This window comes from Eptesicus fuscus, chromosome 18 (assembly GCF_027574615.1).
Source record: "Eptesicus fuscus isolate TK198812 chromosome 18, DD_ASM_mEF_20220401, whole genome shotgun sequence".
Classification (NCBI taxonomy): domain Eukaryota; kingdom Metazoa; phylum Chordata; class Mammalia; order Chiroptera; family Vespertilionidae; genus Eptesicus; species Eptesicus fuscus.
The window spans coordinates 29237150-29255650 of record NC_072490.1 but is presented as its reverse complement, the minus strand read 5'-3'; the positions used below and the strand labels follow the sequence as shown (position 1 = coordinate 29255650).

The following is an 18501-nucleotide window of genomic DNA, read 5'->3' as shown; positions in this document are numbered from 1 at the left end:
GGATAAGGCCACTGAAAAGAGTTGTATTCAGCAATGTGCATCTATGTAGAAAGAGGGGAAGGAATGGCCTTAGCCAGAGGAATGGATACCACATCTCCATTCCTACCAGGCAGGAAGGAGAAGAGAACTGGGGTAGAACCAGGTAGATATGGTATACATAAATTTAGTGGGCAAAGTTGAGGGAGTTCTGCTTTGTTCACGAAGATATGTGGTCATAAAATCCACCTCTGTTGCTGAACATTTAGGCTGCTTTCAATCTGTCACTAAAAACAGAAGACTTAGTCAAAGGGTAAACACTTTTCTAAACCTCTGAATTTCCATTGCCAATATAACCTTGAGAAAAAAGGTTTTCCTATTTACACTGTTCTCCTCATACTGGATGACTATCTACTCCCCACCCCCCAGTCTTTCTGTCTTGGCATGTACTCTCATTATTGTTAAAAATATTTTAAGAGGAAAAAGACTGAACTTTTTAATGGTATTAGGTTAAGGGTAAATTCAAGTAGGTTTTATTTAAATATCATTTAAAAACATCATCCCATCAAATCACATAATAAAGATATGCACCTTTCAAAATGAAGTTGGAGATCAGATTTACTATTATCATTATAGACAAAAATGTAATAAAAAGGCAAACAGCCAAAGAAATAAAGGTGGGTCATAAGAAACAACTTCCCAATAAAGAATATTATAGAAAAGTCTTCCATGAGAAACTTTGTGAATAGGATTCAGTAACAATCACCTGTCTGAGCAGAGGACAGAATCCTTTGATTACCTGAAAATCATTTGCAATTCAGATCAACAAGTAAAATCACCCACCAATGAAGTACACAAGTGCATTCTGCCACTGAACCCCCACAAGCTACAGGTTTTGTGCCAAAACCTTTTCTTCACTAAGACCTTATCATCACTAAGCTGAAAGCCAATGAGAATGAAGATAACAACCTAGATCTGGGTCAGGAATTATTTTTATTTCAGGTGAGGTACTGCACAACTCTCAAAGAGCAGGAGAAACACGTCTTTCTTTCTTACCTTTACCATGAACGTGAAGTCTGTTAGGGCTGGCGAGTACACAGCCCCACCAGCACATGGGCCCATGATCAGAGAAATCTGAGGGATGACTCCGGATGCCGTGACATTCCTCTGCCAAAAGAGAAAGGTAAAAATATCTGGTTACAGAGATATTTGAGGCATTATGTGTTGAAAGATAAAGGCAACAATAAAACTACTCTTGGCTTTTACTCACAGAAATTCGATCCCAGAGGCAAGAAACCTGATTAGTTTCTTCCAAAACTATATATGCAATTTGTCCCCATAAAAAGTGGAATAGTTGGCCTATTACTTTCTGGGGCAAATACCCTCTCTCCTCTCCCTCCTTGGCAGTAGTTCCCCAAAAGCTCCACCAGAACATGAGCCCATATAGAGCCATACCATTCTCACCCCAGCTCCGAGCACACCTGAGGCCCAGCACCCCTGTCTCCACAAAGCTGTCTGGAAGGATGAATGAGAACCTTAGCCAGGACATACAGGAACAAGTCTCATCCTGGAGCCATGACCTCCATTTGGAATCCTTTGACAACCTCCACACAGGGTACCCAGCAGTTATAAGGCAAGGCTAAGAGGTAGATGCTACTTAACTCAGAGTATTCAAGGTCTGCCCACCTCCCACTGTCCCCCCACTAGAGCATATGGGAAGACATAGTAGGAGCCAGAAAGGCTCCATGAAGACAATGGTGTTGTGAAGGGCCAAGCCTCAGACCACCTCCTAAGAAAGATAAGATTGGGGTTGGCGGACCCAGGCGAGATAAGGGCGCAATGACTCCTTGCCCAACCCCGAACTTCTTTCCTTCCCCTGAGCTCTATCAGCTTAAAAAAGACACTAACCCCCCACCCCACCCCCCACCCCACACACACACACACACACTTTTAGCACTGCCTTGGCTCTCGGATCAACTTCTGTAAATCACAGGACACAGCTAAGGACATTACAAAAGGGCATCTATCTATAGAGAGAGGATTCTGGGAAGAGGGTGGAGTTAGAAGCACTAGGCATCTATCTTCCTGTCTTTTTTAAAAATATATATTTTTTATTGATTTGAGAGAGGAAGGGAGAGGGAGAGAGAGATGGAAACATCGATGTGAGAGAATCACTGATTGCCTGCCTCCTGCACACCCCCCACTGAGGATCGAGCCACAACCCAGGCATGTGCCCTTGACTGGAATTGAACCCGGGACTCTTCAGTCTGCAAGCTGATGCTCTATCCACTGAGCCAAAACAACTAGGGCCTGTCTCCCTGTCTTAAAAACAACTGCATTGGCATAATCTGTCTGATGTAACTTTTGGGAACTCTGAACTCTATTGAAGGCTTGCAACTTTCAGGAGAAAATGTGAAGGGTAAATTGTGGTTAACTTCCATCAATTTCAGCTCTTAGCACATAGCAGCTACCAACTTTCCACCCCAGCCATAAGGCAGGCAGCTGTTCACGTGTTTCTGGAGCAGCTATACAGAGCTTTCAGAAGCCAGGGTAGGTAAACAGGATCCTGTTCTCCATATATCAGGAATCTGTGTTCTGATCTTCAGTTTGTGATTCTAATCTCACAAGTGCAGTTAGAGAAGTGGGTGGTCATTATTATACCTCCCTCCACTGTTGCAAGCTGTCCACCCCCCTGATGTCTAGCTCAACATCACCAATCACTAGAGAAATGCAAATCAAAACTAAAATGACATACCACATCACATGCATTGGGATGGCCACTAACAGAGAAAAAACAACAACAAACATAAAACAAGTAGTGTTGGTGAGAATGTGCAGAAATTGGAACCCATTGTTGAAATGAATATACTAGTAAAATGGCACAGCCACTGTAGAAAAAAGTATGGAGGTTCCTCAAAATTTTGAAAGAATTATCATGTGATCCAGAAATTCCATTTCTAGGGATACACCAAGAGAAAGTAAAGCTGGGTCTCAAAAAAGTATCTGTACACCTATGTTCACAACAACATTACAACACACAACAGCTAAAATATGGAAACAACCCAAATGCCAATCAACGCTCTAGGCCCAGAAAAGCATCAAAACCAGAAGCTACACCACTGCTGACCTCAGGACCAAGCAACATTGACTAATGACTCACTGCCCTGACACCAACCAATCAGTGGAGACCACGACCCTACAAGGACACACCTGGAAAGCTGATAACTATTCCACTAAGATCCTCCCCTTAAACGTCCCCTAAAATCCCCACCCTTAAAAGCCCTTAGTACAAAGGACCCAGCATGCTTTCCCTCCTGGGAACATTACCTTTACCTTCCTCTCTCCTAAGCTCCAAGGGCCTTTCTTTTACCTCTGTAATTTGTTTCCTGAACCCATTTCTTCTACAGCTCACTTGTTCTACTTATGTGACTTTCTAAATACACATTCTCTTATAGTTTGAGTCTTGGCTCTGAATTCTTTCCTAGCCAGAACTCAAGTACTGAAGTTGCTGAACCAAGGTCCAATCTGACCCACCAGTGTAATATCTGGTACTGTTCTCAGCCACCACCAACAGGAGGAGGAAGGGAAGGAGTAAGAGGAGGGGAAAAGAAGAGAGCAGGAATAGGGAAGAGGAGGAGGAGGAAGAAAAGAATAATAATGGCCAAAGCCTGAAGATCCTGAAGGAAAGCTTTAAATGTACCAAAATATACATTACATTAATCTCAGAAGAAGAAAGATAAAGAGGCAGGTAAAATATTCCATATTCATAGATTGGAAGACTTAATATTGTTAAAATTTGCACACTATGCAAACAAACGATATACTCAATGCAATCCCTATCAAAATCCCAATGGCATTTCTCACAATAGAACAGAGAAATCCTAAAATCTGTATGAAAAACCCCAAATAGCCAAAGCAATCTTGATAGAGAAGAACAAACATGGAGGCATCACACTCCCTGCTTTCAAAATATAATACAAAGCTGTAGTAGTCAAAACAATATAGTATTGCATTAAAAATAGTGACACAGATCAATGGAACAGAATAGAATGCCCAGAATTAAACCCACACATATAAGGTCAATTATTTAACAACAAAAGAGCCAAGTATATGCAATGGGGAAAGGAGAGTCTCTTCAATAAACGGTCTTAAAAAAATGGATAGCCACATGCAAAAGAATGAAACTATCTTACACTGTATGCAAAAATAAACTCAACATGAATTAAAGATTTGAACATAAAACCAGAAGCCATAAAACTCCTAGCAAAAAACTTAGGTGGTAAGCTCCTTGACAAAGGTCTTGCAATAATTTTTAAAATCTGACACTAAAAGCAAAAGCAACAAAAGCAAAAATAAATGAGAGACTACATCAAGCTAAAAAGCTTCTGCACAGCAAAGGAAACTATCAACAAAATGAAAAGATTACCCATGGAATGGGAGATAATACTGCAAATCATATATCTAATAAGGGGCTAATATCCAAAATATGTAAAGAACTCATACCACTTAATAGCAAAGAAAAAATCTGATTAAAAAATGGGCAGAGGATCTAAATAGACATTTTTCCACAGAAGACATACAGAAGGCCAATAGGTGCATGACCACATAATGAACATTACTAATCATCAGGAAAATGAAAATCAAAATAACATGAGATATCACCTCACACCTGTCAGAAAAGCTATTATCAAAAAGACTAAAAATAACAAGTGGCAAGGATTGGAGAAAAGGAAACCCTGTGCGTTGTTGGTGGGAATGTAAACTGGTACAGCCACGATGGAAAACAGTATGGAGGTTCCGCAAGACACTAAAAATAGAACTACCATATAATCCAGCAATTCTACTTCTGGGTTCTTATCTGAATAAAATAAAAACATGAACTCGAAAAGATATATGCACTACTATGTTCATTGAAACATTATTTACAAAAGCCAACAGATGGGAACAACCTATATGTTCATCAATGAGTGAATGGATAAAGAAATAGTAGCACACACAAGGGAATAGGTCAAGAGAAGAAGAAAGGAATAGAGGAGAACTACGAAACCAACCAAAAGACAATTAACAAAATGTCAATAAGTACATACTTATCAATAATTACTCTAAATATAAATGAATTAAATATTCCAGCAAAAATACATAGGGGTGGTTGAATGGATTAAGAAACATGGACCGCCTTGGTCAGGTGGCTCAATTGGTTGAAGAGTCATCCCACACACCAAAAAGGTTTCAAATTCAATTCCAGGTTAGGGGTCATGCCCAGGTTGTGGGCTTGATCCCCAGTAGTGCATGCAGGAGGCAGCTGATTGATGTTTCTCTCCCTCTTCCTCCCTTTCTCTCTAAAATCAATAAAAACATGTTTTGTTAAATGGACAGAGGACCTGAATTGATATTTCTCCAAAGAGGACATACAGACATATGAAAAGATGCTCAACATCACTAATCAACTAGGAAATGCAAATCAAAACCCAATGAGATATCACCTCACATGTGTCAGAATGGCACCATGAAAAATCAATAAATAACAGGTACTGACAAGGATGTGAAAAAATAAGAAACTTCATGCACTGTTGGTGGGATTATAAATTCGTACAGCCACTATGGAAAACAGTATGGAGATTTCCTCAAAAAATTAAAAATAGAACTGTTACAGGATTTCAGGACAGGAGGAATAGGGAAACTGAAACAGGAAGTTAAAACAAGGCCAAACAGTGTGGGCAATTTGCAGTCAGCTTGTAACTAACAAACCATTATCTTCCCCAGCCAAGGACATGAGAGCAAATGGTTAAAAAGAAAAAACTCCCCAATAAGAGAATGCAGAAAGGGAGGGGGAAAGAAGAAAGAAAAAAGGGCAGTTTGCCCTGGTAGGTTTGACTCAGTGAATGGAGCGTCAGCCTGAGGACTGGGGGAGTCCCGGGTTTGATTCCGGTCAAGGGCACATGCCAGGGTTGGAGCCTTGGTCCCCAGTGTGGGGCATGTGAAGTGCAGCCAATCAATTATTCTCTCTCATCATAGATGTTTCTGTCTCTCTCTCCCTTTCCCTTCCTCTCTGAACTCAATAAAACAAATATATATTTTAAAAAAGAAGAAGAAGAAAGGGCAGTTTTACTCCCTACACAGAGAAGACAGCAGTTTCAAGGCTTGGCAAAAATTGCCAGGTGCTTCTCATGATTTCTAGGAAGGGCACAACAAAGTAAAAAAAAAAAGGCGGGGGGAAGACCTTGAGAATTAATCTGTACCAAAATATTCAGCAGAGGAATTTTGAGAACTATAGATAGGAGGTTATATAACACCTCGGACCCCCACGCAACCTGCTCTTCAGATTAGCTGAGAGCCCATCTGCGCTTTATAAGCCATATGTATAGGTTTGCTTGCTTGCTTTACTTTTTCAATAAAGGTGCATGCTTTAATTGCTTTAATAAATTGGCTTTTCAGCCCTAGCCGATTTGGCTCAGTGGCTAGAGCATCCGACTGTGGACTGAAGGGTCCCAGGATCAATTTTGGTGTAGGGCACATGCCCAGGTTGTGGGCTCAATGCCCAGTAGGGGGCATGCAGAAGGCAGCTGATCAATGATTCTCTCTCATCATTGATGCTTCTATCTCTATCTCTCTCTCCCTCTGCTTTCTTCTCTTAAATCAAGAAAAATATCTATCTATACTAATAAAAGGGTAATATGAAAATTGGCCAGGACACCCTCACAGTAACGACCGAACAGCAGACTGCATGGGGCAACAAGGCCGGCAGGGGAGTTAGTGAGGGACAACCAAACGACTGAACAGCAGGCTGTGTGGGGCGACCAGGCCGGCAGAGGGGAGCAGTGAGGGGTGACCAGGCCGGCAGGGGGCGCAGTGAGGGGCGATCAGGCCGGCAGGGGGCGCAGTGAGGGGCGATCAGGCCGGCAGGGGGGGCAGTGAGGGGTGACCAGGCCGGCAGGGGGGGCAGTGAGGGGCGACCAGGCCAGCAGAGGGGGGCAGTGAGGGGTGACCAGGCCGGCAGAGGGGAGCAGTGAGGGGCAACCAGGCTGGCAGGCAGAGGCAGTTAGGGGTGATCAGGCTGGTGGGGGGGGGGGGGGCAGCCTGATCACCCCTAAACCAGGATCAAGCCTAAACCAGCAGTTGGACATCCTCTGAAGGGTCCTGGATTGGAGAGGGTGCAGGCTAGGCTGAGGAGAATCCCCCTCCCGTGCACGAATTTTGAGCACCAGGCCTCTAGTATATATATATATATATATATATAAAAGGCTAATATGCTAAGTGTCCAAACATCCAACCAGTCACTATGACACGCACTGACCACCAGGGGGAAAACGTTCAACGCAGGAGCTGCCGTAACATGCACTGGCCATTTGCAAAAAAAAACGGCACTACAGACCTGGCGCCCACAAAGCAACACTCGGCTTCCCCCAAGTGGGACAAAGGCCCTGCCACCACCCTGGAGTGACACCCCACCAAATCGCAGCCAGCACTGCCAAGACCCCATGGTGCAAAATGCGGCCCACAGCCCAGCCCGGAAACGGTCACTGTGGGTGCCAGGTAATGACATCATGTAGCAACACCTGGCTTCCTCTCCCTAGCGACTAGCCTCCTTGGAGTTTCTTCAGCCCAGGAACACAACTTCCTTTACAACCAGGTGGAATCATTTTACACTTTAAACAAATGTCTATGAAGCATTTTCCCATGCCTCATCTCATTTGATCCTCACAGAAGTCCTGGAGTAAGTAGATAGGATACTTGGTGGAATCCTATTTTCTTTTCATTAGACAGAAAACGGAGATTTAGAAAGCTTAGAAACCTGACCCGACTGAAAAGAAGAAATGGTGAACCTTGAAAATGACTTCAGGTTTTCTCACTGCGCAAAATATAGTCAAACACTGCTGCAGTTAAATATTTTACCCTTTGTTCTCCTGCGTGATCTACAATAATAATCTGTTTCATGTTGATATTTACTGCTGTGCTGCTGACAATTACCTAAAAGAGAAGTTGGGGTGCTTCACTGGGCTGGAAAAAGTTTAGCTACATCAGAAAGCAGGTCTAATTAAGCAAGTTTATCTATATATATATATATATATATATATATATATATATACATACATACATATATATATATACATACATACATACATACATACATACTAGAGGCCAAACGCACAAAATTCGTGCAAGAGTAGGCTTTCCTTCCCCTGGCTGCCGGCACCAGCTTCCCTCTGGCCACCAGCACCTGGGACCCGGGTTTCCCTCCGGCCGCCAGCAGGCCCCCAGGACCTGGGTTTCCTTCCGGCCGCCGGCAGGCCCCCAGAACCTGCATCTCATTTATTCATTCATTCAACAAGTGTCTAATGAGTGCCCACTCTGTGACAGCCACTATTCTAGGCACTGATGTTAGAACATTGGGGAGGGGAAAGGCACAAAAAAATTAAAAACCTCTTGTCTTCATGGTGCTTACATTTCAGTGAGAGAAACAGACAACAAACAAACAAGTAGCTCGGCCTGCGTGGCTCAGTGGTTGAGCATCAACCTATGAATCAGGAAGTCACAATTCAATTCCCCGTCAGGGCACATGCCCAGGTTGCGGGCTCGATCCCCAGTATGGGGTGTGCAGGAGGCAGCTGATCAATGATTCTCTCTCATCATTGATGTTTCTATCTCTCTCTCCCTCTCTCTCTCTCCCTCTCTCTTCCTCTCTGAAATAAATAAAAATATATTTTTTAAAGTAAAATATATGGTTTTACAATGTGGAAAGTGTTATGAAGAAGTATAAAGCAGGGAAGGGGAATAGTAAATCCAATTTTAAATAATGTGATCAGGGGGCGAGAAAATGGTGGCAGAATAGACAGACGTGTTCTGAGCCTTGTCCTGGAGCAGAAAGAAAGAACAGCTGAGGGTCACATGGGGAGTGTTTGTTAGCAAGCTAAGGGACAGCTAAACTCCTGGAGAAGGTGGGGGACTGCCAGACGGGGTTCCCCTGACCGGGCAGCCCCCACTGCAGCTGGGTCCCCTCCCAGAGCTACAGGCTCGGACGGGGAAACCGCGCCATCTTGAAAGGGAAAGTGGATCTTATCGGAAGCCTGAAAATCCACAACTGCAGCAACCACCGAACAGCTGGGAGCCCCAGAAAACCGGTCCCCAATTGGCGCAAACACGCGGATTCAAAGGAGCTCTTCACTACACCACGGAAAGGAGAGAGAGAACTACATAAGCAGACATCCGGAGAAGAGAGACCATGGGGAGACAAAGAAACAGCCCGCATATGAAAGAAAAGCAGGCATCACCAGAAAAGGAAGTAAATGAATTAGAGGCAAGCAACCTATCAGAGAAAAAATTCAGAGAAATGGTCATAAAGTGGCTGAAAAGAATGGAAGACAAATTCGGCAATATGAGTAACAGCCAAGAGGAAATGAAGAAGAACCAAGAAGAAATGAAAAATGACATCGCTGCTGTAAAGAACTCAATAGAAAGCATTAAGAGTAGACTAAAAGAAACAGAGGACCCCATCAGTGAGCTAGAAGACATGATGGGAAAAAATACCCAAGTAGAGCAGATTCTAGAAAAAAAAAATTAAAAAGCAGGAGGAGAGCCTAAGGGAACTTTGAGACAACACGAAACAAAACAACATCCGGATAATAGGGGTTCCAGAAGGAAAGGAAACTGAGCAAGGAACAGAAAACCTGTTAGAAGAAATAATGACAGAAAACTTTCCTGATATAGGGAAGAAAAAATCCACACAAATCCAAGAAGCTCACAGAGTCCCAAGCAAAATGAACCCGAAAAGACCGACGCCAAGGCACATTATAATTAAATTGGCAAACACCAATGACAAAGCAAGAATCTTAAAAGCGGCCAGAGACAGAAAGTTACATACAAAGGAACCCCCATCAGACTAGCAACTGATTTCTCAACAGAAACACATCAGGCCAGAATGGAATGGAATGAAATATACAAAGTCATGCAAAGGAAGGGTCTGAATCCAAGATACTGTACCCAGCAAGGCTATCAATCAAAATTGAAGGTGAAATCAGGAGCTTCACAGACAAAAAAGGACTAAGGGAATTTATCACCACCAAACCAGCAATGCAAGAAATGCTAAAGGGTCTGCTGTAAAAAAAAAAAAAAAAAAGAAAAGAAATAGGAAGCGAAGAAGGAACACAGGGATATAGAATAAAAATGGCGACAAATAAGTACCTATCAATAATAACTTTAAATGTAAATGGATTAAATGCCCCAATCAAAAGACATAGAGTAACAGATTGGATAAGAAAACAAGACCCATATATCTGCTGTCTACAAGAAACCCACCTCAGAAAAAAAGATGCATACAGACTGAGGGTGAAGGGATGGAAAAGGTTTTCCAGGTGAATGGAAATGAAAAAAAAGCTGGGGTAGCAATACTTATATCTGACAAATTAGATCTCAAAGTGAAGGACATAACAAGAGATAAGGAAAGCTACTTCATAATACTAAAGGGAGCAATCCAACAAGAAGAAATAACTCTGGTAAACATATACACACCCAATACAGGAGCACCCAAATACATAAAAAATCTCCTGGAGGATATCAAGGGAGAAATTAACAGCAATACAATTATAGTAGGAGACTTTAATACTCCACTATCACCATTGGACAAATCCTCTAAACAAAAAAATCAGCAAAGAAACATCAATTCTAAATGACTCACTAGACCAGATGGAATTAATTGACATCTTCAGAACATTTCACCCCAAAGCCACAGAATATACATTCTTCTCAAGTGCACATGGGTCATTTTCAAAGATAGACCATATGTTGGGACATAGGCAAAGTCTCTTCAAATTCAAGAAGATAGAAATCATATCAAGCATCTTTTCAGATCACAGTGGCATAAAACTGGAAATCAACTACAATAAAAACAATCCAAAGAAATCAAACACATGGAGACTAAACAGCATGCTATTAAACAATGACTGTGTTACCAGAGAGATCAAGGAAGAAATAAAAAACATAATGGCAACAAATGACAATGAAAACACAACAATCCAAAATCTATGGGACACAGCCAATGCAGTCTTGAGAGGGAAGTTCATAGCTCTACAAGCCTACTGCAAAAAACAAGAAACAATGGTAATAAATTACCTAACCCTACAACTCAAAGAGTTAGAAAAAGAGCAACAAGAAAAGCCCAGTGTAAGCAGAAGGAAGGAAATAATAAAGATCAGAGTGGAGATAAACGACATAGAGACCAAAGAAATAATACAAAAGATCAACAAAACCAAGAGCTAGTTCTTTGAAAGGATAAACAAGATTGATGAACCTCTAGCCAGGCACACCAAGAAGCAAAGAGAGAGGATCCAAATAAACAAAATCAGAAATGAAAGAGGTGAAATAACAGACCCCAACGAAATACAAAGGATTGTTACAAAATACTACGAACAACTCTATTCCAACAAACTGGACAACCTGGAGGAAATGGACATATTCCTAGATAAATATAACCTTCCAAAACTCAATCAGGAAGAATCTAAACAGCTCAACAGGCCAGTAACTATGGAAGAAATTGAAACAGTCATCAAAAAGCTTCCGGCAAACAAAAGCCCAGGGACAGACGGCTTCACAGGAGAGTTTTACCAAACTTTCAAGGAAGAACTAAAACCTATCCTCCTCAGACTATTCCAAAAAATTCAAGAGGAAGGAACACTTCCAGGCTCCTTCTATGAAGCCAGTATCACCCTAATACCAAAACCAGATAAAGACAACACAATGAAAGAGAATTACAGGTCAATATCCCTCATGAACATAGATGCCAAAATCCTCAACAAAATTCTAGCAAATCGGAGCCAGCAGTACATCAGAAAGATCATACACCATGACCAAGTAGGATTTATCCCAGGAATGCAAGGATAGTACAATACCCGCAAATCAATAAACGTGATACATCACATAAACAAATTGAGAGATAAAAATCACATAGTCATATCAATAGATGCAGAAAAGGCATTTGACAAAATCGAACACCATTTCTTGATAAAAACTCTCAACAAGGTGGAATAGAAGGATCATACCTCAACATAATAAAAGCTATATATGATAAACCCACAGCAAACATCATACTCAATGGGCAAAAACTAAAACTATTTCCCCTAAGAACAGGAACAAGACAGGGATGCCCACTCTCACCACTCCTGTTTGACATAGTACTGGAAGTATTAGCCATTGCAATTAGACAAGAAGAAGAAATAAAAGGCATCCAAATTGGAAAAGAAGTAAAGCTGTCCTTATTTGCAGATGACATGATATTGTACATAAAAACCCGAAAGACTCCATCAAAAAACTATTAGACTTAATAACTGAATTCGGCAATGTAGCAGGATACAAAATTAACGCCAACAAATCTATGGCCTTTCTATACACCAATAGTGAACTTACAGAAAGAGTGACTAAAAAAGCAATCCCATTTACCATCGCACCAAAAAAATTAAGATACCTAGGAATAAACTTAACTAAGGAGGTAAAAGACCTATACACGGAAAACTACAGGTCACTGAAAAAAGAGATAGAGGAAGACGTAAATAGATGGAAGAACATACCATGTTCATGGACTGGTAGAATCGACATCATTAAAATGTCCATACTACTCAAAGCAATCTATAGATTCAATGCACTCCCCATTAAAATACTAACGGCATATTTCACAGACCTAGAAAGAACTCTCCAAAAATTCATCTGAAATAAAAAAAGACCCCGAATAGCCACAGCAATCCTGAGAAAGAAGAACAAATTAGGTGGGACCTCAATACCAGATTTCAAGCTGTATTACAAAGCCACTGTTCTCAAAACAGCCTGGTACTGGCACAAGAACAGATATATAGACCAATGGAATAGAATAGAGAACCCAGATATCGACCCAAACTACTATGCTCAATTAATATTTGACAAAGGAGGCATGAACGTACAATGGAGTCAAGACAGTCTCTTCAATAAATGGTGTGGGGAAAATTGGACAGATACATGCAAAAAAATGAAACTACACCATCAACTTACACCATACACAAAAATAAACTCAAAATGGATACAAGACTTAAACATAAGACAGGAAACCATAAAAATACTAGAGGAATCCACAGGCAGAGAAATCTCAGACATATGCCAAAGCAATTTCTTCACTGATACCAAAGAGAAAATAAACAAATGGGACTACATCAAAATAAAAAGCTTTTTTCACAGCAAAAGAAACCATCAACAAAACAACAAGAAAGCCCACTGTATGGGAGAACATATTTGCAAATGTGATCACTGATAAAGGTTTAATCTCCAACATCTACAGGGAACTTATACAACTTAATAAAAGGAAGATAAATGATCCAATAAAAAAATAGGCAATGGACCTAAATAGAATCTTTTCTAAAGAAGACAGAAGGCCAAGAGACATATGAAAACATGCTCAAAGTCACTAATTATCCGAGAGATGCAAATCAAAACGACAATGCGGTACCATCTCACACCTGTCAGAATGGCTATCAACAACAAATCAACAAACGACAAGTGCTTGCGAGGATGCGGAGAAAAAGGAACCCTCGTGCACTGCTGGTGGGAATGCAGACTGGTGCAGCCAATATGGAGAACGGTATGGAGTTTCCTCAAAAAACTAAAAATGGAACTCCCATTTGACCCAGTAATCCCACTTCTAGGAATATATCCCAAGAAACTAGAAACACCAATCAGAAAGGACATATGCACCCCTATGTTCATAGCAGCACGATTCACAATAGCTAAGATTTGGAAACAGCCTAAATGCCCATCAGCAGATGAGTGGATTAGAAAACTGTGGTACATCTACATAATGGAATACTACACTGCTATAAAAAAGAAGGAATTATCACCATTTGCAGCAGCATGGATGGACCTGGAGAGCATTATGTTAAGTGAAATAAGCCAGGCAATGAAAGAAAAATACCACATGATCTCACTCATTTATGGAAAATAAAGAACATTATAACCTGATGAATAAAAAGATAGATACAGAGGCAGTAAAGCACCAAACAGACTGTCAAATTACAGCGGGAAGGCTGGGGAGTGCTGGGGAGGGGGGGAAATAGATCAACCAAAGGACTTGTATGCATGCATATAAGCACACCAATGGACACAAGACACTGGGGGTTGGGATGAGGGCATGCGACAGGGGCTAGGGGAGGCTAGGGGAAGGTCAATGGAGAAAAAAAAAGGAGATATATGTACTACTATATGTAATAAAAAATGCAAAAAAAATAGTCATGGGAGGGGGTAGAGGGGATGGGAGAGAAAAGGGGGAAAAAGGAGCATATGTAATACTTTCAACAATAAAGATTTATAAAAAAGAAAAAAATAGTCATGGGATGTAAAGTACAGTATACAAAATATAGTCAATAATATTGTAATAACTATGTATGGTGTTGGATGGATACTACACTTACCAAGGTGATCACTTTGTAAGGTATAGAAATGTCTAATCACTGACATAGCTGGTTTGGCTCACTGGATAGAGTATCAGCCTGAGAACCGAAATGTCCCGGGTTGTATTCCGGTCAAGGGCATGTACCTAGGTTGCAGGCTCCTCCCTGGCCTGGGCCCTGTTCAGGACTCATGCAGGAGGCAACCAATCAATGTGTCTCTCTCACATCGATGTTTCTGTCTTCCCCTCTCTCTTCCACTCTCTTTAAAAATCAAAGAAAAAATATCCTCGGGTGAGAATTAAAAAAAAAAAAGTCTAATCTCTATGTTGTGTACCTGAAACTAGTGTAATATTGTATGTCAACAGTAACTGAAAATAAATTTTTAAAAAGATATCCACTCTTAGGTACCTACCTAAAGGTAATAAAAACATAATGTCCACACAGAGTTAAACACAAATATTCACAGTATTTTTTTTGTTTGAAAAGTACCATTATTGCATTGTATAAATTTGTAATCACATATATTCTTGAACAAATAATAACAAAGTATAAGATTATAATGCAACTGTCCATAGAGAGCTGGCATGTCTCCTTCATAGTACTGGTAGCACATTTTCTACCCTGCCAATCTTGTCATCTCAAAAGCCCTTTTTAATTTATAATTTATAGTATTTGATTCTTGCTTTATTGTTTATAGCATTAACTCTTGAGTTTATCTTCTTGTAAGCTTATCCAGTAACTTTTAAAACATTCTTCATTTTATTTTACCTTTTTTCCCCCTACCTGACCAGCACTAGTTAGCTGTCTGGGCAGGGATGGGGAACCTTTTTTCTGCCAAGGACCATTTGGATATTTATAACATCATTTGAGGGCCCTACAAAATTATCAACTTAAAAATTATCCTGCTATATTTGTTCTAACATTTAATTAACTCACCACTAATTCCTTGGCAGGGCCAGACCAAAAGATTTCGTGGGCCTTAATATGGTCTATGGACTGGACATTTCCCACCCCTGCCCTAAAGGAAAGTAACCTTGCCATAATTAATCTGCTTTTTGGCCTAGTATAACTTCCTTGTTCCTCTCCCTTCTGATTATAGAAGTTTTCATTTTGTACAGCTCCTTAGAGTTCTTTTCTGTTCATTAGTGAATTCTATCAAATATTTATATTTTTTATATCCCTTCTCCTTTTTCACCTATTCCCCACCCCTCTTCCCTCTGGCAACCATCACTTTGTTCTATTTCTATGAGTCTGTTTTTGCTTTGTTTGTTCATTTGCTTGGCTTTTTAGATTCCATATAAATGAGATCATATGGTATTTGTCCTTCTTTGACTTACTTCACTTAGCATAATACCCTCTAGGTCCATCCATGTTGTCGCAACTGACAAGATTTCATTCTTTTTTATTGGTGGAATATTAATACAGTATAATATTCCATTGTGTGTGTGTGTGTGTGTGTGTGTGTGTGTGTGTTTGTATATCACATTTTCTTTATCAATTAATCTATCGATGAACAACGAGGCTGCTTCCATATCTTGGCTATTGTAAATAATGTTGCGATAAACACAGAGACGCATATATCTTTCTGAATTAGTGTTTTCATTTTCTTCAGACATACATCCAGAAATGGAAGTCCTGAGTCAAATGACAGTTCTAGTTTTAAGTTTGCGAGGAATCTCCATACTATTTTCTCTAGTGACTACACCAATTTATAATCCCACCAACAGTGCATGAGGGTTCCCTTTTCTTCACATGTTGCCAACACTTAATATTTGCTGAATTCTTAATAGCCGTTCCGAAGGTGTGAAGTGGTATCTCATTGTGGTTTTAATTTGCATTTCCCTAATAATTACTATATCCATATAATAGAATATCCTATATAATAAAAGTGTAATATGCAAATAGACCGAACAACGGAACGATTGGTCGCTGTGACGCGCACTGACCACCAGGGGGCAGGCGCTCAGTGCAGGAGCTGCCCCCTGGTGGTCAGTGCGCTCCCACAGGAGGAGCACCACTTAGCCAGAAGGCGAGCCCAGCTGCAGTGGCAGGAGCCTCTCCCCTCTCCGAGGCAGCACTAAGGAGCAGCGAGCTGGGCTCACGGCTGGCAAGCTCAGAGACAGTGGCGGAAGCCTCTCCCACCTCCGCTGCAGGTGGGCGGTAAGGAGCGAGGGGTCCCGGACTGTGAGAGCCCCAGACTGCGAGAGGGATGTCTGACTGCCGGCTTAGGCCCGATCATCGGGGGGAGCAGGTCTAAGCCAGCAGTCAGACATCACCTGAGGGGTCCCGGACTGCGAGAGGGCACAGGCTAGGCTAAGGGACCCCTCCCCAAGTGAATGAATCTCATGCACCGGGCTTCTAGTTCATCAATAAAAAGGAATGTACCACTGATACACAGCATAATGTTTGTTGAGGTTCAGTCATATTGTACTAAGTGAAAAGAATCAGATGCAAAAACTGTAAAGAGAAAGCTGATCAGTGCTTGCCTTCAGCTGGGCAGGCATTGACTGCAAAAAGGCATGAGGGACCTTTTTGGAGGGAAAGGTTCTGAAACTGGATTGTGTTGATGGTTACCAAACTCTATAAATGTATTAAAAATCACTGAACTATATGCTTACAAGGGATTGATTTTATGGTTTGTAAATTACACCTCAATATATCTGCTTTTAAAAAATATGTCAACGTCATGAAGAACAAAAACTGAGGAACTGTTCCAGTTTAAAGAATATTTAAGAGATAAGACAAGTAGAGGCAGTACTTAATCCTGGATTGTATCCTAGCCAGTGAGGGAAAAAATAGCTATAGCCCTGCCAGCTTGGCTCAGTGGATAGAGCATTGGCCTGTAGACTGAAGTGTCTCAGGTTCAATTCCAGTCAAGAGCTCACACCTCGGTTGCAGGCTCGATCCCTGGTCCTGGTTGGGGTGTCTGCAGGAGGCAACCAAATGAGTTGTCTCTCTCGAATCAATGTTTCTCTCTCTCTGTCTCTCCCCCTCCCTTCCACTCTCTCTGAAAATCAATGGAAAAATGTCCTCAGTTGAGGAGTAACCAAAGGAAAAAAAATAGCTATAGAGAGCTTTATTAGGATCATTTGATGAAATCTGAATAAGGACTATGGATAAGAATAATATTGATGAATCAATGTTTAAGTTTCCTGATTTGTATTATTATACCCTTAGGAAATATACAATGAAAGATTTAAGAGATAAAGAAGGCACAATCTCTAATTTACTCTCAAATTTTTTTTTTAAAAAATAACATACAGATATGTAAAATATGGAGAGAGAATAGAGTAAAATGGGCAAAATGTAAACAACAGGTGAATCTGGGTAATGGACAAATAGGAATGCCTCATACTCTTTGGCAATTTTTCTATGAAGTTTGAAATTATATCAAAATTAAGTTACAAAAAAAATAACAGTACAGGCAGGAAAAAGTGAGTGGAGGTATGACAAGCAACACTAGCAAGCAATTAATTAACGCAGATCTTAAAGTCACTAAAGCCTATCCCCTGACAACAAAAGAAAACCCAACTGCCCCAGATAACTTAAGTCTATATGCCATTCTAAAATCCTGACAAGCTCTAAAATGTAGCAGTTTACTGCCACTTCTCTCAGGGCCATTCTTTCTTTCCTTCATTTCTGACACAAGCATGACTTCCAGGCGAGGGGCCAAAGTAGACCTTCCAGGCCTAAATTGTTCTAGCTAAGCCACCCAAAAAAAACTAATTCTCCCCAGTAGGTTATCCCTGGAGTTCAAGTTTAGAGATTAAAAAGTAGGTTTAAGGTCTATAAAGAGGCTTCTCAACTAACAGAAGTGCTCCCACAACTAACAGAGTACCTTACACAAATTTAAACACACATTTTTCTGACTGATCGCAAAGGCCAGTAGCCAAGGATAAAAACCCTCATAAGCCTGCAGGACAGGGGATGACAAGAACAGCTGCCCTGATTATAAACAATGTCTGTCTGTCTCCTTCCTTCCTTCCTCTCTTTCCTCCCCTCCCTAGAAATGCTGATCTGTCTCTTTTCTAAAGTTTCCATCTGGCAGTATCTCTCCCCCTCACCCCAATCTCCCCTTACTATCTCTCTCACAATATACTTCCAACTTCAAAAACCATCATTCCTT

The 18501-nt window shown here is 40.9% G+C and overlaps 1 protein-coding gene across 1 annotated transcript in view; it reads right to left on the bottom strand.

The window, feature by feature from the left end:
• PCCB (propionyl-CoA carboxylase subunit beta) overlaps nt 1-18501 on the bottom strand; it is a 74707-nt gene that overhangs the window by 45469 nt on the left and 10737 nt on the right. The window contains exon 6 of the mRNA XM_008152900.3: nt 1033-1143. Within this exon, the coding sequence (XP_008151122.1) occupies nt 1033-1143 (111 nt within the window). The remainder of the gene's footprint in view (nt 1-1032; nt 1144-18501) is intronic.